Consider the following 19,875-nt stretch of genomic DNA (forward strand, 5'->3'; position numbering starts at 1 on the left):
CAGATCAACACTTCCTCCCAGCTTGATGTCATCTGCAAACTTACTGTGGGTGCACTCAGTGCCCTCGTCCAGGTCATCAAGACAGATATTGAGCAGGAGAGGCTCCAATCCTGACCCCTGGGGAACACCACTGTGACTGGCCGCCAGCTGGATGTGACTCCATTCACCACCACTCTCTGGCCCAAACCTCAGCCAGTTCTTTACTCAGTAAAGAGCGTACCTGTCCAAAGCATGGACTGCAGCTTCCCCAGGAGAAAACTGTGGGAGACAGAGTCAAAGGCTTTCCTGAAGCCCAGCTACGCCAACAGCCTTTCCCTCTTCTACCAGGTGGGTCACTCGATCATAGAAGGAGAAGAGGTTGATCAGGGAGCAGCCACCTTCCATGAACCCATGCTGGCTGGGCCTGAACCCCCAGTTGTCCCTCAGAGATATTATATGCCAGACAGCCAACGGGACCACCGTGGAGAGAGGTATCCAGAACGTGAGGGTATGAGCTGTGCTGAGGGTTCGTATAGAGTGCACTCTTGACAAATGCCAACTCGGTGGCACTAATGATGCAGAACGTTGTAGAGAAGGGGTGCCCAACTTTTTTCCTGGGCTGTACTGAGTGAGGAGGAAATGTCTTGGGCTGATGTTTTGGTTGTTGCTGAGTGATGGGTGTGCACCCAGAGCCACGTGGCAGGAGAGAGCTGCTATCATGATTGCTGGGTGGCAGGGAATGAACGTAAATACTACCTTGTACAGGCCAAACGGCAGACTGCAGGCTACGGCTTGGACTTGTCTGATGTGAAGGAACAAATGGTGGGTGAATTTGCTGACCAGCTGTGATGATATTCCTGCCTCTCCACTGGGATCCAGCTCACGGAGAGAGAGCAGGGACCAGAGCCTCCCTGTGGGCAGCCATCGTAGTCAGGGCTGCTGTGGAGACAGAGAGCCCTGAGAAGTGCCAGGCCAGGTCGGAGCTGTCCTCTGCACCTGGAAATGCTGCTCATGTTGCACACAGAGCAAAGGTGTGGTGCGTGCTAGAGTATGATTCAACGCTTGAGTTTGGGTCCCCATCTCACCTTCACCACATTCAGCCCCCTTCCTTTCTCACATACCGAGCAGTGATTTTGTAAAGCATGTTTACTGGTTTATTGGGATGCTTGACTCACAGAAGTAGAGCAGAAACCTGTGAGCAGTGACCTCCCTGTGATTGGTCACTATAAATAATTTCATCGGTGAGAAAGTCTGATTTTTTTTAAAGGGTTTACATTTCCATGAGCCTTGATGAATTGGCTCCACTGTGAATATTTTGGATTTGTCCACTGCACAAACGTAAAATGAAAGGCTAAATATGGAGCACGAGCTTCAATTTTCCCCGTTTCCTCTACAAGGACAGCTGTCATTCACATCTGAGCACATTCACACAGGCAAGAGAACGCTCCTTGCATACTGGGGGCTGCTTCAGGAAGATCTCTTGGAGATACTCAGTGTAAGAGTCAGACTGGAAATATTTGGATATGAGAATATTTTCAGATTAATAGTGAAAGCATTTTAACATTCAGGAATCTGAATTCTGCGAGGTGTAATGCAAATTCAGACTGAATGTCTCTCTGTTGTCTTTCCTTACACAGTGAATGGAAGAGAAAATCTAGTGATCTCCGCAAGAATGCTTCCCACGTACTCCATGCACTGAGGAAGGGTATGTCTCCAAAGAAAGGGTCAGAGTGTTCACTCAGCAAATTTACCAGGGTTCCCTATAAATCATGAGTTCAATTTGTGGCACATAGACACAGGTCAGATTCCCTTCCACTGGAAGAGAAGAACAATCTTGTCCCTGAGTTGCTTGGTTCTGAGCCCATAAATGATGGGGTTTAATGTGGGGGGCACCAGCATGTAGAGGTTGCCCACCAGTATATGGACGTGCTGAGGGATGCTGTGTCCAAAGCGGTGGGTGAGAGATGTGAATAGGGCAGGGACGTAAAACACAAGGATGACACAGACATGGGAGACACATGTGTTAAAGGCCTTGATCTGTGTGTCTGAGGATGGCAGCTTCAGAACCTCCCGCACAATCATAGCGTAGGACACGGTGATCACAGTAAGGTCAAAAGCTGCCACTGCAAAAGCCACAGCGATGCCATAGGCAGCATTGACTCTGGTGTCCTCGCATACCAGCTTGACCACGGCCATGTGTTCACAGTAGGAATGGGAGATGACACGATGCCGGCAGAAGTCCTGCCTATGGAGCAGGAAGCATGTGGGACTCACCATGAGGACTCCACGCAGCAGCACCAGGCTCCCGAGAGCTGCCACCACCTGCGTGGAGAGGATGCTGGAGTGCCGCAGGGGATGGCAAATGGCAAAATAGCGATCCAAGGCCATGGCCATGAGCACGCCTGACTCCACAGCCGTAAAGTTGTGGACAAAGAACAACTGAACAAGGCAGGCAACAAAGCCAATCTCCCTGGAGCCGCGCCAGAAGATGGCGAGCATTTTGGGTAGCATGGATGTAGAGAGGACCAGGTCAGTGCAGGCCAGCATGGCCAGGAAGAGGTACATGGGCTCATGCAGGCTTGGCTCTGTCTTGATGACGATGAGCAGGATGATGTTCCCCAGCACACCTAAGGCGTAGGTGATGCAGAAGGGGAAGGCAATCCAGAACTGCTCCTTCTCCAGGCCCGGGATGCCAAGCAGGAGGAAAGTGGGGGGGTGGGAGGCGGTGGTGGAGTTCAGAGAAGACATGAATCCCTTCTTGTCTCTTGCCTAGCCTGAAGGCTCTTGGTTACATCCTGTAACAAAGCATCCACCACCCTTGAGATGGTCTGGTGAGCAGCAAACACAGACTGGGATTTTCCTGATAGGTGGGGAAAAGGGATTGCTTGATGAGCCCTGCAGCACAGACAGGGCTGTGCTGATGAGCTGGCAGGAGCCTTCAGAAATGGTGCTGGGGCCGTGGTGGCTTGTGTGGGAGAGGTGCATGCAGCAGAAAGAAGGGAGGGCAAGGCACGTCCAGGCTGAGTGAGAGCCTAAAGCCCTGCAAAGTTCTGCCCAAACCCCAAATACTCACCCGCCTTCTGCAGGTTTCCATGCAGGCACTGGGCACTGTGGGGACCAGGAGATATTTATGTAGCTGCCAGGTAAATTTGTGCAGAGAGTTCTGAATTTCCCCTGCCAATTAACGAGTAATTAGGAAGAGAAAAAAAGCACCAAAGAAGTCAACTTTTAATCACCTCAGTGCTGATGACCTGACAGTCTGTGGTACACTTTGGTCAGTTTTGTATCTGTTTTCTCACAGCATCTCCAGAGTTTGCGGAGTTACTTGCTCAATGTTGGGTCACACTGTACCTGCCAGTGCTGTTCTTGTGGTGTCCACGCAATATCGGATGGTTGACTGGTTTGGGCTGGGAGGGACTTGTAAAGATCATCTGAGCCACCTCCTCCTCTGCCATTGGCAGGGTCATCGCCCTCTTGATGAAGTTTTGTGTTTCATCTCTGCACCAAATCTTTGGCCATGTCAATTTCCAGAAAAGTCTTTGAGGTAATAAACCCTTCCTCTTTTTTTTTGTTTTGTTTTGTTTTGTTTTGTTTTGTTTTGAACTGTCCCAGTTTCTAACAATTCCAACAAGTAGTGAACAGATCAATGTGAGTAGTTGATTTCCAGTCAATGCACAGGTCTCACATCCATCCTTTTTGACCCCTTTGCCAATTCTGAGCTCCTGTGACTTCCTATTCTCTCTCCACTTGTATGGAAACCTTCCTCCCATTTCGCCTTCCCCTACATCTCTCTCCTTATCCCTCCTTTCCCTTTTCTCTCCCTTTTGCAAGTGACCTTGGTTCTTTCCTCTTCCTTTGTGAGCTAGCTGGGGCTGAATGATGATTAGCAAAGTCTGCCCATGCCTACCTCTGGCACTTGGCCCTTCTTATGGAGGAGAGAAGGATTCAGACACTGAGTGCTCTGACTGGGGCCCTCTATTCCTTCAGGATAGTGTTGACATGGGGACTCCACAATGGACAAGTGTGTCGGGGTCCCAACAGGACCCTGACCGAAGAATGATGCTGGGATGGAGCAAAGTATTCTGACAGTTTTAAGGGAAGACTGTAGCTGCAAATACCTTGTTTTGTAGAGAGAGCTGACCTTGGTAGTTGGTCTTGTTTTTGCAAAGACTTGTTTTACAAGCAGCGGTTCCACTTGGGCTCTGTATCACGTGTTGGCCACGCAGGTACAGCGTGCGAGTGGAACAAACCCTGCAGACCCCGGGGAGAATCAAAGCAGGAGAGAGGCTGCAGTGGGAGAGAGAGGACAAGTGCCCCTTGAAGCAGGGGTTGCCCTGCTGGCGCTGCCTATCGCATCCACCGCCGCCATGCTCCTGCTCGCTCCTTTTTGGCGGTTCGCCATCTCTCAAGGGCTGGTAAGTAACGGTGCACTTGCTTAGGAAGTTTCTGCTTCCCACTTACTGGGATTATGTGCAATGGATGCCTGTGTGTGTGTGTGTGTGTGTGTGTGTGTGTCTGTGTGTGTATGTTGAATAGAACTCGTAATGCTCTGCGCTGCTCTGAGTGCATAGTTTGCTTGCCTCTGCTCCAGAGACATCTTGTCTCTCAGATCCAAACGTACCCTGAAACTGACAAGTCACCTAGAAAATGGTTGTTGTAGTCATCCACATGCGTCCTGAGGAAGAATGCATATTCCCTCTCTTTTCCAGAAAAACAACATTCCATGCCTGAAGTTCTGACAACAAGATTGAAAGCAAAAATCCCACGTAGTTTTCTTCTGTAGCCAGCAGAAATTCATCATACCTCCCTTCTCTGTGGCTCTATTAACAGTCTTTCTGAGAAATGGAGGGCTAGAAAATAAAACATCGCATTTTCGGGATGGTTCATTCATTTTCCTTTATTAATTTTTCCCTCACTACAAAAGGAAACAAAATAAGGAACATATGGAGAATGAGCAGGAGCCATTTCTCAATGTCACAGCTGTCTGAAAAGTGTTTGGATCCATAGTGCGTCTCTGAAAAATTCAGTCACACTTCTCAAATCACATTAGGCAGGTACAGATTGTTTTCATTTTTATGAAAACCTGTTGCCCTTCAAGCTCTAATAAAACAGAATACGACAAAAATGACTAGGGATGAAATTGCTTTTAAGTCCCAGGTGGCAACTACTTGTAACTTGCTTGAATGAAAGTATTTATTTTGAAATAAAATGTGCTTAATTTAGGAGTAAATGTTTTAGTGAAACATGTTCCATGGAGTCTGAAGCTACAGAAACACAGACTACAAAAAGGACACCCCTTTTACTCCCAGTGTTAGCTGGCAATCAGAAGGAACCACACCAGACCCCAGAGTATTACCCTGTCACTTGAAGGCCCTGGAGAAAAGCAGCATGTGTTCTGGGGGAGCAAACCCTTTCAGCACAGCCAGATGTTACGGACAGGATGTAAGATGTCCTTGGTGCTACACAAGACCCATGCTGGACAGGAGGACAGACAGGCACGATGTTCTCTCTGGAATTTAATACCCCACAAATGCAATCCCATAAACTTCCCATGCATAATCAGAACTGGTGTTGGCAGGTGCCACAGTGATAAACCAGTGCCACGTGTCACAGGCAACTCGATGATGAAAGTTTCAGGGATGAGCAGGGCTCCCTGTTCTGCTGCTCTGGACAAGAACTGCAGCTGCTTCTGCATGCCCCCTCCTGGGAGCCGTGAGGGAGGAGAGCTCTCGAACCTCTGCACTTTTTGGGGTGTGTGCTTGCTTTTCTTTGCTTCCATTCTCTCCGGAGGAAATAGTACATTTTCCTTACGCTGTTTTCCAAAATACTCTACTTTTCATAGCTCAACTTAATTCTATGGGCTTTCCCCAAGTATTCTGATCCATTTAACATTAAATAAAAGTTCACCCTACAACACTTTGACTGTAAAGCATACTTCCACATGTATGTTGTAAACCAGTGCAGATTTACACCTCCTGTCATTTTCATTCTGCTCTTTTCTCCTTCTCTAGAAGTTCCTCCCAGTGTTCATTATTTTGGGCTCCAGGCTGACCTTTCCAGGCTGTGATAGGCCACGTCCTCGAGGGATTACCCAGCACTTGCTAAACCACATCTAGATAACAAATCCAGTTTTGGGCCCCAGCACAAAGAAGGCACTGACAAGGGGGAGCATGCTCATCTGATAGCTAGCAGGGTGGCTGGGGCTGGACCAGTGCTACTTGAGGAGGAAAATAGGCTTGTCCAGCCTCAGAAGAACAGGCTTTGGTGCTTCCCAAGAGCAGAAGAGCAGCTTTTCTCTACCCATGAGGACATTGTCAGGAAGATAAAGCTAGGCTTCTCACAGCCAGATATAAAGAGAAAATTTTTCACAGTAAGGACAGTCAAGCGTTGTAATAAAGGCCCAGGGATGTTGTCCTACATCTGTCCTTGGAGGCTTTCAACACCTGACTGGATAAACATCTCTGCTACCTTGTCTGACCCTGAACTGCCCCTGCTTAGATCAGGAGTTTGGACTGCAGTTATCTGGAGCTCCCTTCCATCCCGAATGACCCCACAGATTCTTTGACAATATTCTGCTGATGGAGACAACAGTGTTCAAGAGCTCCTGGACCTCCTAATGGAGCACAGATCAGCCATCATGAAAGTACCTGGTACTTTCTGGTGATGGGTTTTGCACCCAAATGACTTCCTCTGTGTTACTCACCTGTGTACTGACAGCCAGCTAGAGATCACCCAGCCCTCTCACCAGAGGAATTCCAAGGGCTGCTCCAGAGTCGATCTGTGGGAACAGCAAACACATTCCTGCCCATGGCAATGCAACCCAGATGGCTTTTGAAGATCTCCAAGGAAGGAGACTCCACAGCTACCTCAGGGATGAAGAGCATAGTTTAAAATAGCCAACAAACAACAAGGTAAGAGTTTAAACCAAGAGGGGAAAAAAGGGATTGCTTGGATGTTTTTCTATTTATGAAGAAAAAAAAACATTTTTGTAAAGGCAAAGTACGTAAAAATTTTCAATGGATTAGGGAAAGGAAAGATATGAGAACATCTTTAAATCAGTATGCTCCATTGTGAAGTCCTATTATATAACATCCCTTCCCACGATCTTCATCCTTTTTCCAAAATATGAAATGGTGTAAATGAAAAATGTTTTGTACAGTGTTTTTTTCTTGGTAAGCTACATTTTTAGATATGTGCCTGTGGAGTGGTGATGGCCAGACAAAACAAATGCACTTTGAACCACAAAATCATCTAGGTAGTCTTTCACATCTTCACTGGCCCCAAGACTCGTAGGTTTCCATCACATTAAGAGAGTTTTATAGCTTCCCACTGACAGAAGAGTTGCAAGACTAAGGAGAGGAAAGGCTATGAGGTATTCTGATTTAATGCAGAATATCTTGGAATTATAAGAAAAATCAGAAGGATGGAGATCTTGAACTCCTTTGGAAATCCATGCATGCGTGAAGTCAAAGGTATAAAGCACCTTCCACTTGGAAACAGTGATTCCTTCAGCTGGGGAGTATCCCTGAAGTTTATAACTTCCTGATTTTTCTCTTGAGAGACTGGTATTCTAGAATACAATTATTAATGAAACTTATTTTCACAACCCCTGTCAATAGCTCTGGGCTGTGAAGTGTCAGAGCTGTCTTAACTGGACACCCTGTATATCAGAACAAGACTACAAAGCCGGAGCACTTTTAAAGTGCATTTCTGCACCTATAATGTCACTTGTCATTATTTTACTCAAAGATACATTTTAGCCAAAAACGTTGCTAAAATATTTTTGGAAAGTGAGCGCATCACTAGCACAAAACATGAACTAACTAAATCATTCGCAAACCACTGTGGCATTCACTCAGCTGTGCAAATGCTAGAGAGGAGATGGGGACAAAGAAGTGCAATGTCAAGACATTGTTCTTAGTTTGCTGAGATTTTTTTCCTTCCCATGTCTGCTGGATCAGGCTTTGATTTGGATCATCATAGTAGATTCACTCCAAGTTTGGTGGAGTAAACACTCTTGGAAGGAATTTGCAATTGCTGTTTCCTTTTTACCCTGTGATAGCACCTAAGAGTTTCCAACCATGTGCTGAGTGCTGCACGGAGGATAGCCCCAGCTCCAAGGACTCTGAGAGTAAAACAAGTTGAGACATTGAGAGGAAACAGGAGATAATATCCAAGCACAAGTCACTGGGCAGTTCTGTTGTTGTAAATGTGAATGAAATTCAGGATCCTCCTCTGTATCTGTTTAGTCCTCACCCCGTAGATGATGGGGTTGAGCACGGCTGGCACTAGGATGTAGATATTCCCCATGGTGATATGGACCAGTGGAGCCAGGTCCTTCCCAAACCGGTGCACCACGGACAGCCCGATCAGCGGCACGTAGAAGGCCAAGACCACGCAGATATGGGCAATGCAGGTGCTGAACACCTTGAGCCTCTCCTTCCATGATGCCAGCCGCAAGACAGCCTTGAGGATCAGGAGGTAGGAGAGGCAGATGAGGAGGGCGTCCAGCCCCATGACCAGCAGGATGGCGGTGAGGCCATACACCACGCTGGGGGTGGTGTTGGCACAGGCCAGGTTCATCACGTCCTGGTGCAGGCAGAAGGAGTGTGACAGCACCCGTGAGCTGCAGAAAGGAAGGGGCAGGAGGAGCAAAGGCAAGGGCAGGAAGAAGAGAACTCCCCTGACCATGGCTGCCAGCCCTATTTTTGCTGTCGTGGCATTGGTGAGGATGGCAGCATGTCTCAGTGGGTGGCAGATGGCCACATAGCGGTCCACAGCCATGGCCAGGAGGATGGTGGACTCAATGGCCGAGAGAGTGTGTATGAAGAACATCTGGACAAGGCAGGCACTGAAGCTGATCTCCCTGGTGTTGAACCAGTAGAAGGAGAGGACGCGTGGCACTGTGGAGGTGGACAAGGCCAGGTCAATGGCAGCCAGCATGCAGAGGAAGAAGTACATGGGGACGTGCAGGCTGGGCTCCGTCTTGACGATGAACAGCACCGCGCAGTTGCCTGCTAGAGCCATGATGTACACGGAGCACAAAGGGATCGCCATCCAGAAATGGGCAGCCTCCAGCCCTGGGATACTGGCCAAGATGAAGGAGGGTGGGCTGAGGTCAGAGCTGTTGGGGAAGGGCATGGCATGCAGAGTGAAGAGCGCTCATGCTACGTCGTGGCACGTCCTCCACTGAAAGGGAAAAATCAAATAAAGAAAACAGATTTGTATTGCCCCTGCCCAACTCCAGCTCTGCTTGAGTTTTTCCATATGCGCTGCACTGCCCTGTCAGAAATACATGCTTTAAGCTGCCTTTCTGTTCTCATGGATCAGATTTTTTAAAATACTGGGATTTAAAGCTGTTGGGATGAAGCACCAATTGCTGAAACAGCAGCAGTGTCACTGCTGCAGAGCTGTACATCCCAGCTGCCCAGGGCAGCTGGGAGGGCTTGGAACAGAGGTGCAGACCCTGCCTGGCTCCCACAGCATGGCTGTCTGCAGCATTGCTGAGCTTTCTGATAACGAATTCCACACCCTACCCACGTAAGACAGGGATGCAACATGTTTTTACTTCAGGTTATTAGTGCAAATGATTTTAAGCGTAGCACCTGGTCGCAAAAAACTCTGTTTTTACTGTGGTGGAGCACTCACCCTAAAATAGCAATCATATCTTATTTCTCTGATGGGAGGTTATTCCATCCTGGCTCTGTGATAAACGAATCTCATATGCTAGCTTTTTAAACACAATTTACAAACCACGTGGGCAGGCTGTTGTATCAAGTTGTTTGAAAGCTATTCTAGCAAGGACATTTGCAGCAAACTGCTTACACTGGGATGCAATTGGAGTGCACAAAATGCTTCAGTAATTGCCAACAAGGGTCTGAGTCAACTTACCTGCCACCCACAGAAGTGTAAGGACAGTATGATTCTCACTGCTAAAAATCTGCTGTCCTATTCATTTCTTTTGAGAGAATGCAGCTGGGAGAGGCACTCACATTCAGTCAGCACTCCCTGGACACTTCAGTTAATCTTTAGTTCTTAAGCACTGAGGAATGCACCAAGGTTTTCAGAAGTGACTAATGATTTTGGATTGCTAGTGTGATGAACGCCATGTATAGAAGGAGCTTGATTTATATAGAGCTCAGAACTGGGTCCATACCTTTAGAAACACCAGGGAGTGCAGATTTGTTTTCCCCGGCTGATCCTTGCACCAGCGAGCCCCAGTGGCTGCATTTGGCAAGAGGTGAGCACATGCAGACTGTGAAGCCACCCGAGCCAGGGGACCACTAGCAGCAGCCACTGTGTCTGATCTCAGAAAAGACTCACGAACATTGACCAGATTTGTCCCATGGAGCCAAAATTGTTCCGAGATCAACTTCCCAGGACAAAGCAAGTGGTGGAACAGCCTTCACCATGGAACAGTCCTCTCTGCTTCTCCCATCCCATGGGGCAGTGAGAGGGGAATATGTGTTCTGTTCCCTGGAGCTGTTCACGTGTTCACGTGCTCTGGTTCTGGGTCTCCCAAGGGTTTTGAAGTCTGTAAGTGCAGATTTCAAAACCTGGGCACTTCTGGGGAATGGGCTGCTATTTTCATAGTGCTCGGTGCTGTTGATACTTGTCTTCTCCTGCTTCTAGAGCTGGTCAGAATTTTTCATCTGAACACTTTTTTCCTTTAAATTCTAGAAAGCCACACTGACTGTATGTTTGTGTGAATATGTAAGCATTTTTCCTTATTGTTTCACTAGAAAAGAAAGTATGCATCAAGCCAAGGTATTACTTCAGAGGGAAAAGAGAAAATAAACACTGCAATCATGACATTGTTCAAAATCAAAACGTTTTGGAACCAAAGTTAAAATTTCATCTTCACTGATGGTTTGATGAAATGCTGCCGGCTTTTCCCCTAACTGGTTGTCATCGCTTGTAAGCAGAAAAGCTGTACCTGCTTGTGGTATCAGCTGCTGTTTGTTTTACAGATGCACCAGGTCCTGGCTAAGCTCTGGGTGGGTGCTCGTGCTGCTGGGAGTCAGACCAGTGCTGCCTGTGTTGTTCTAAGCAGGACATGGCTCGAGCCTTGTGCCACCACCAGCCCCGCTGCCAGCTCTGCCCCAGGCCATACCCAGGCAGAGGTGAAGGGGCAGCACTGGCCAAGGCTGATGTCTGAGCAGAGGAGCAAAACCGTCCTGCTTAGAGGAGGGAGAAAGGACAGATGTGGATGTGACCAAGGTGTTTCCAGAGATTTTTCCTTATTCCTCTTTCAGTTACAGCGTAGACAAAGGCTCAGAGTGAGGTTCTGCAAACAAATGTGCCTTTCCTTCCCCTCCTTTCTCCTCCTTCTCTCAAAACTTCCTCTTCCCTTCTCTTTCCTCTCCCCCTTCCCCTTTTTCTTCCACTTTCCCCTCTCTTCTTTTTCCCCCTCCCCTTCCACTCCTCCTCCCCTTCCGTTCTGTTCTCCTCCTCCATCCCCTCTCCTCTCCTTTCCTCATTAAGCCATGCCTGTGATGTGTCTCACACTGCTCTCTTGATTCATAGGAAATAAATCCATCAGCAAGTACTGTACATGATCCCATGGTACAAAGTGCAGAGCTCAGAGCGTCACAGAATAGGAATTAGCAGGTTTAAGCGGCTCATCTATCTTGTTTTTCACTCACACAGATGTCAAAACCACAATTAACTTTCCCTTTCCCAGAAGCAGCCACTAAGATCTGTAGATGCATGTTCCTACAATACAGTACCTTATCGAGGTTCTCAGATCCTGAACATCTGCCTGGTGCCCTCCAGCTGCTCCAGTTGGGAAGGAAACGTGGAGACAGATGCAGCTCTGCTGAGCTGCATGATGGAGGTGCATCAAATGCACTGCAACCTCACTCCGGTGTGGTTTCCAGCTGTGCTAATACATATTCTATGCATTTCCTCTGTTTCACTGCCTCTATCCAAATGCACATGTCCTTGCTGGAGCACAGGCTCCTCTGGCTTTTGTTGTTTCTGAGAACAGTCTGCAAGTTTTCAGTTGGGGAGCAGTGCTGTGTGAGGATCCTGCAAGCTGAGCATCTCCAAGCAAAGCCCTTTTTTAGGCTTCCCTGCCAAAAGATTTACTTGTTCTCCTACTCCTCTGATAGCAGCTGGCTACCAGCACTAAGCTGGTATTCTGAGCAAAGAGCTCCCACCGGGTGCTGCTCAGTGCAGGCAGGAGCTGCTGTGCCTACTGGCTGGACAGAAGTTCTTGCAGTGTTCTGCTGAACAGTATTTCACCCTTGGCGAGGGCCCACAGAGACACTCAGCAAAATAACTAGCACAACAACAACAATGCAAAGAGTGTCCTGGGAGTCCTCCCCTCGGGAACCTTCCCTTCTCCCTTTCCATTTTCCTATGGAGACGTACTCTCATTATTCTTCTCTGTCTTTCTTCTAAGTGCAGGTACGAATAGAGCAAAAAAGAAAAAAGTCACCAATCCTGGGTTAGTCTGAAGTGGGAGATGCTTAGCAACAGCCCAGTTCTGGTATGCAGTGCTGTCCCATGACCCTCTACTACTTCACCCTCCCAAGGTAAATGATGACCACTCCTTCTTACTTTGCACAAAGGTCCAGGCTGCCCCAAATGTGGCTTAAGACCAATGAAAATACAGCACAGGAGTTGTGAAAGGTTTGGGGAAATTTCATTCTGTCTGTGGGAGGAAGCAAGCCATGAGGGTTGTGAAACCTTTCTGCTTGCCTGGCTGAGATCCAGATCCATCTTGTAGAAGAGCAAGAAGGTGCTTGGAGGCACTGTCACCTCCATATGTGACCTGACCCTGGAGATCTCCATTTCCCAACCCTCTGAGGGGGACATTTGGTGGACATTTGATCTTAGCTGGAAGGTTGTAGTACATGGTCTGCAGTCTCAGGAAGATTAGCCACTCCTATCTTAGTTTTGAAACCTCTCTTCATTAAGAGAGCTGTCCACATCCAACCCCTCAGCACCATCCTGATGCATACCTAATTCATACAGTACTGTACTCATGTACAGCAAATCCTGGAGGCTTTAAACAACTCCGACCTATTACCTCTACATTATATAGATAGAAAAAAAAGAAAAGGCTTTGTCTTCTTCTTCTTCTTCTTCTTCTTTTTTTTTTTTTTTTGCTTTTTACAATGACACATGTATTTTATTTGAATACATGGTATACATACTTTACATTCAATGCAAAAAGACAATGGCTTGAACATTAGACTTGGTACGATAGTAAGGCTGAATGAAAGCAAAAGGAGATGCAAAAGCAGCACTGTAAATGCGTATGGCAGTTTAGAAATACAGATGAAGATTAAGGCTGAGTCATTTGTTAGGCGAACTAAGTGTTGTGGGTTCACTTAAAATGATGTAATCTTCCAAAAATGCTCTGTGCTCAACCTCTGGAAATGATCTCCATCTTGTGGGATGTTTCCAGTTGAACAAAATTACTCTGATATTCAGAGTGACTCCAGGGGCTTTTGGCCTCTGTCCTGTCCTGCAGAGTTTGTGGTCCTGGGGAGCTATCTGGTAACATGCAACGAGGGAGCAATGATCCCATGCAAGGGAGCCCGGGTGAAGCTTACACGCTATTATCTGGCTGTTGGATGCCATAACATGTATTGCAGAGGTTCCTTGCTCCACTCCATTGTGTAACTCAAAAAGAGAAGCTCATTTTCCTGTAATTGTTTCCCCATGAGTGGGGCTTCCACTCCTGGGGTGCGTGCAGGCTGTTGGAAAGGGGCAAGCTTCATGCCAGGACAAAACATGAAAGGTCACAGCTCTGGGTTGAGGGACAACGTCTGAGTGGATCTGCAGTTCCTTTGCCTGGCAGTGACACCCATGGATGCAGCACTAAGAAAGCAGTCCAGTAGTTCTGACCACAAGAAAGGTCCACAAGCATTTTCTGGCAGAACTGGTGGAAGAACCTACCACTCAGATTCACACTTCCTCCTCAGTGCCCTGAACAAAGCCTCGCGGATGTGGCTGGATTTGATGCTGTAGATGATGGGGTTGAGGGCAGGGGGAATTATAAGGTAGGTGTAGGCCACCAAAGTGTGAACCAGAGGAGGAAGATCCTTTCCAAAACGATGAATCATGGACAGTCCAATCATTGGGATGAAGAATATTAGGACAGCGCAGATGTGGGAGACACATGTATTCAAAGCCTTGAGACACTCCTCCTTAGTTGCAAGGCTGATAACAGTTTTAATGATCAGGATGTAGGACAGTACAATGCAGATAAGGTCCATCCCTACTGTTGAAAACAAAGCAATCAGACCATAGAAGATATTGACTTTTATATCTGCACATGCTAGGTTCATGATGTCAGGATGGAAGCAAAAAGAATGGGAAAGCTCGGTCTTCCCGCAATAGGTTAATCTCTTGAGCAAGAAGGGTATTGGAAGAAGGGAGACCGTACCTCTCAATATGATTGTCAGACCTATTTTTATGACAGTCGTCTTGGTCAGTATGGATGGGTATCTAAGTGGATGGGAGATAGCAACGAAGCGATCAAACGCCATTGCCAGGAGCACAGAGGATTCAATGAAGGACAGTATGTGGATGAAGTACATCTGAGTGAGACAGGCATCAAAACCAATCCTTCGGATATTAAACCAAAAAATGCCCAGGGTTGTAGGCAGTGTGCTTAAAACCAGCCCCAGGTCAGTGACTGCTAGCATGGAGAGAAAGTAGTACATGGGTTCATGAAGACTTTGGGTCTTCTTTATGACGAATAGGATCATGCAATTTCCCAAGAGAGCAGTAAGGTAGAGGACACAAAAAGGGATGGAGATCCAGTGGTGAAAGGCTTCCAGGCCTGGGATGCCCATCATGAGGAAAGCTGAAGGCTGATAGAAGGAGCCATTGAATTCCCACGTGGTATGTGAGTCATGCTCCATTCCAGCTCAGATCTCACATGACCTATACCTAAAACAAACCAACAACAGAAACTCCACATAGTTGGACTCTCCACTGCATATAGAACTGGGTAATGACAAGCCCCACATCCTTCCACCTCCCCACTACGCAGATGCCTCTCTGTCATTTAGGACACAGTTATGATTACCTTGGTGTTGCATATAAGTACATTCTCAGCTGACCATTAAACTATCAAATGAAAAAAAAAGAGAATTCACACTTTTTCTTAAAAACAAAAAAAATTTTCTTTCTGAAAATTAAAGTTGAAACATTCCTGGTGAGTGCAACTACTACTTTTGTCCACAAATTCCACAGGCTGAGTTGCTCTTCTGAGTAAGCAAATGCTTTTTCCACAGTCATCCCAACCAAGACTGAGCTTCTAAGAAACTGGCTTATTTTTGGTGCTAACTGGAGATGAGGGACCTGAGGATGGCAAAAATTACACTCTGATGTCTCAGTGAAAACATCAACATTGGAAACAGATGACAAACACTAACAGAGAACTGGTCAGTCAGACATCACTGCTCTCAACTCAGAGGAAGGCAGATTTCCAGCTGTTCTCACATCAGCGTCGTTCCTCATTTCATTATCCATCTCACTATCGAGAGAAGGGAAATAAATGAGCATCGTATATTTGTTTAACATCTTCATCAATGACCTGAATGAAGGGATAGATTCCCCCCTCAGCAAGTTTGCTGAAGATATGAAGCTGGGAGGATTGGCTGACATACCTGAAGGCTGTGCTGCCATTCAGCAGGACCTGGACAGACTGGAGAGTTGGGCAGAGAGGAACCTGATGAGGTTTAACAGGAGGAAGTGTAGAGACTGGCACCTGGGGGGGAATAACCGCAGCATCAGTACAGGCCGATGCTGAGCTGCTGGAGAGGAGCTCTGCAGAGAAGGACCTGGGGGTCCTGGTAGATGACAGGTGACCATGAGCCAGCAGGGTGCCCTGCGGCCAAGAAGGCCAATGGCATCATGGGGTGCATTGCACAGAGTGTGGCCAGCAGGGTGAGGGAAGGAATCCTCACCTTTTACTCTGCCCCAGTGAGGCCATATTTAGAATACCGTGTCCAGTTCTGGGCTCCCCAGTTCAGAAAAGACGGAGATCTCCTGGAAGGAGTCCAGCGGAGGCCACAAAGATGAGACAGGGCCTGGAGCATCTCCTGTATGAGGAAAGGCTGAGAGCCCTGGGTCTGTTCAGCCTGGGGAAAAGAAGATTGAGAGGGGATCTGATCAATGTTTATAAATATCTGAAGGGAGGTGGGAGGCAAATGGATGAGGGCAGGCTCTTCTTGATGGTGTGCAGAGATAGGACAAGGAGTAATGGCCTAAAACTGGAACATAGGAAGTTCCATACTAACATGCAGAAGAACTTTTCAGTAAAGGTGATGGAGCACTGGAACAGGCTGCCCAGAGAGGTGGTGGAGTCTCCTTCTATGGAGATATTCCAGACCCATGTGGATGCTGACCTGTGTGACCTATTGTAGGGAACTGCTTTGGCAGGGGGGTTGGACTCGATGATCTCTTGAGGTCCCTTCCAACCCCTTCCATTCTGTGATTCTGTGTTATAGTGCCCTGCTCATATAGTGCTGTGATTTTTATCAAGAGCTGACAAATAAACAAGAAGTTATAGGTTCAGAGGCACTCGGGAGGTGTCCATGGAAAGCCTCTGAGTCAGAATGAGAGGGGAAGGACAGGGGGGATATGGTGGGGTTTTAACACAGGGTTAAAGAGCATGAGTTGGGCGAGGCTTTTACAGAAACCTATCAGGAATCTGATGGAGTGAGTTCAGAAGAAGGCCACTGAGATGGTTGCGGTTGGAGGCCCCAGGGTGAGAGGAAAAAGAAAGAGGTTTGTTCAGGCTGGGGAAGAGAAGGCTTCACAGGGAGATGACATCAGCCTTCTGCTACCCACAGGGAGGCTATGAGGAAGGCTCTTCCTAGCAATGAGTGGCAGAAGGGTAAGAAACAAAAGGTACAAGTCAAAATAAGGTAGTTTTGAACTGGATATGAGAAGAATTGTTTCTCCATGAGGACAGCCAAACACTGGAGCAAGCTGCCTAAGGAGCTGGTATGATTTCTATCCTTGTAAATCCAGACCTAACTGGATAAAGCTATGAGCAATCTCTTCTGACCTTCTAGCTGGCTCTGCCCTGAACCCTGAACACTAGAGATCTTCTGAAGTGTCTCCAACCTGAATTTTCCAATGAGCTATGATCTTACCAAAGGTTTCAGTCCTCTTGTGGAACTCAGCCATCTCAACATTATCCATACTGCATGAGGGACAATGCACCCAAAGATGCTGGAGAAGCTAATGGTGTTCCTGAGCTCTCTCTGTGCCTTCTGTGACTGAAAGACTGTTGGTGTGAATGAGGAAAAGCAGTGGTTGAGGAAAACAAGAGCTAATTAATGAAAATAAATATTTGTGGCTTCGGTCTTAATATACTTTCTGCAGGACACAAAGCAAGCAGGTCAAAAAGCACCTGAATTATGAGCAAGAGGGTTTGCTGTAACACAGTTTTCTTTTGAATAAACACACATATCCTCCATGATGTATCTATTATGTTCCTAAAATGATTTAGCTCCATTAAACTCTCAACCTGCTTGAAACTGTGGCAATAAATCCCAAAGCTTAGCAAGGATAAACATCATCCTGCTCTGGGGCAAAAGTGACATGTAACCAATGGGAAGCGAGGAAGAGCCCCAAGGCCATTTCCTTTCTCCCAGGGTTGAGTTGCCCTGCAACTCGGTTTTCTTTTCAGCCACACATCCTCATGACTTGCCTTGGCCAGCAGGTAGCTCCGTGTTCAGCTGCCAAAGGGAGCAAGAAGGCAGAGCTTCAACCACGGCAGGGGGGTTGGAGCTAGATCATCCTTCAAGCCTCTTCCAACCTACTCCATTGTGTGATGCTACGATTCAGGAGGACCCTGTCAGTGCGAGGGGCAGCTTTGGCCACGTCCAGCAAGGGGCAGCTGGTGCTTTCCCTGTCGCATGGATAGTGGCTGATGTTGGCAAAGGAAGAGCTGCGGAGGGACCTCGGGTCCCAGCTGACAGCTTGGTGCTCCCTAAGGTAAGAGCTGTCCCTTTCTGCTGATGCCACAGCATTTGATGAGTGAGAATTAATCTGCTGCAATCCAGTCTCACCTGGGGACTGGGAGGAAAATACTCAAAGAAAAATCGTGCAGGAATTGATGCCTGTCTGTCTGTCTCCCTTCCAGCAGCCTCTGGCAGACATCCAGGAGTCTCAGAGATATCGGAATTCGACTGTGTTCCAGAAATATGGAAGTGGATAAAACAAAGGGCTGTTAGCTTCCACTGGGAAAGGACTGGTCATGAGCAAACTGTGGTTTGCTGGGGATTCTCCTTTTCCAAGAAAGCCTTTGTGCAAAATTGGCTTTGTTGGACACTGGAAACTCCTACCATGCTACACAACGCTGAAAGAAATGGGCTTTCCTGACCCTGCTGCTCTCTGAGCTGTTCTGATTTATGGTGTGCTCCTTTGGGTTATGGAGAGGGATCTCCTTCCAGGCCATTTTTTCCCTCCATGTTTTACGTGTGTACGGGTATGTACAAAAATAACAAATACTTATATGGAAATGTATGAAATGCTTAGAATATATAAAATACGTAAGCACACATCTGTGTTTTTGTATATTTGTGTATATAATACATACATTATATTTGTATATATACTACATAACACAGAGATGTATGTCCATGTCCCAGCTGACAATCGTGGGACGGCACTTACACCTCCCAAACTGTAGCTGAGCCCTGATGAGGAAATCAACACCCACCTAATGGGGCATGAATTGAAAGATTAATGGCAGCACCCGAGCAGCGTTCCTGGCCAGCCCAGAAAGACGTGGTGCTGCAATAGAGGGCTGTGCTCCTGCTCAGTGCCCCACAGCCCTGAGAAGGGGTTGCTGGGCATGCAGACACCTCATGGATGGCACGCACCAGCTGCGCTGCCCTCCCCCCCTCTCCATCCCTCAAACCAACCCTTTGCCTGTCTCTGACCTCAGTTTTTGCCAGTAGCTTCAGCAAAGTGCTGGTGCTTTTGGGGGACCTCATCCCAGGCAAGTGCAGGGGCTGGGGAAGGGTGAGCCCAAGACATTTGTGTTTTTCTCCCCAGGAAGAGACAGTTATTTTCACAACTGCATCCAACTCAAGCATCCAAGTGGGGGCTCAGCCACTCTGTGAAGCAATGCAGATCAATGAAGGGACTCTGGGGACACAGCATCCATAAAGCCCAAGTCCTGCTGGCTATCAAGGCAAGAACAGGAATGTGCCATTCCCACGGGCCGAGCAAGGCCACAGACAATGGGAGCGCAGCCCGGTTCATGCACAAAACCCGCAGCACAACGGCACCACGGCACTGCTGGCACCGCAGGCACCCATCCCACCCAGCGCTCCCAGCCCCACACGTCCCCCAAGCAGCATGCACATCCCCAGCAGCACTGGGATGCACAACCCCACCCACCCCAGCGTCCACCCAAACCGCAACGCTAGGACGAGCAGGAGCACGATGTGTGCGTGGCGGAGAGGGTGCTAATTGCTCGGGTACTCACCAGGCGCTGCGGTGGGGGCCTGGCTTCTTTATGAGCCTGGATGCGGAGGGGAAGAGCCCAGGTCGCGGCGTGGGGAGGGCAGGGTTTATAAGGCGCCCCGAGGACTGGCCTGTCCTGGCCTCGCAGCCAATCAATCGGAGCCGCCGGAGCCCAACTCCCCGTGCGTAAACAGCGTGAGACTGACGAGTGAACATAGTGTGTGAAGTAAATGATCTTTCCCATTTATGATGCTCTCCCAGCAGGCGCGATTTTTTTTCCTGATAGTTTATTGGGGGACGTGTTTATAGCTCGCTGTGATTTATGCCTGGCAATGCTGCTGCACACTGGCAATACACGCCATTTTTATTGTGAGAATGGATCTGTAATGCAAATAATAATAAATTTTGCAAGAAGCGTGCTTGCAGCATCTCTCCGGGGGAATA

The 19,875-nt window shown here is 47.8% G+C and overlaps 3 protein-coding genes across 6 annotated transcripts; all 3 read right to left on the reverse strand.

The window, feature by feature from the left end:
- LOC110395063 (olfactory receptor 52R1-like) lies at nt 1,465-3,043 on the reverse strand. The gene has a single exon (XM_021389151.1). It carries the CDS (start codon nt 2,725-2,727, stop codon nt 1,780-1,782), a length of 948 nt encoding a protein of 315 aa, XP_021244826.1. The 5' UTR covers nt 2,728-3,043; the 3' UTR covers nt 1,465-1,779.
- On the reverse strand, nt 4,847-19,551 carry LOC110392095 (olfactory receptor 51E2-like). Its single transcript, XM_021384054.1, has 2 exons — nt 19,454-19,551; nt 4,847-9,168 (listed from the first exon to the last, which is right to left on the reverse strand). Exon 2 carries the CDS (start codon nt 9,118-9,120, stop codon nt 8,164-8,166), a length of 957 nt encoding a protein of 318 aa, XP_021239729.1. The 5' UTR covers nt 9,121-9,168; nt 19,454-19,551; the 3' UTR covers nt 4,847-8,163.
- LOC110392072 (olfactory receptor 51G2-like) lies at nt 13,135-19,519 on the reverse strand. Of its 4 annotated transcripts, XM_021384035.1 has the most exons (4): nt 15,912-16,086; nt 15,612-15,712; nt 15,378-15,478; nt 13,135-14,889 (listed from the first exon to the last, which is right to left on the reverse strand). In XM_021384035.1, exon 4 carries the CDS (start codon nt 14,859-14,861, stop codon nt 13,887-13,889), a length of 975 nt encoding a protein of 324 aa, XP_021239710.1. In that variant the 5' UTR covers nt 14,862-14,889; nt 15,378-15,478; nt 15,612-15,712; nt 15,912-16,086; the 3' UTR covers nt 13,135-13,886. The 4 variants fall into 4 exon arrangements, with proteins under 4 accessions (XP_021239710.1, XP_021239713.1, XP_021239707.1 ...); XM_021384038.1 differs by lacking the exon at nt 15,378-15,478; XM_021384032.1 differs by having other exon boundaries at nt 13,135-15,478.

This window comes from Numida meleagris, chromosome 1 (assembly GCF_002078875.1).
Source record: "Numida meleagris isolate 19003 breed g44 Domestic line chromosome 1, NumMel1.0, whole genome shotgun sequence".
Lineage (NCBI taxonomy): Eukaryota > Metazoa > Chordata > Aves > Galliformes > Numididae > Numida > Numida meleagris.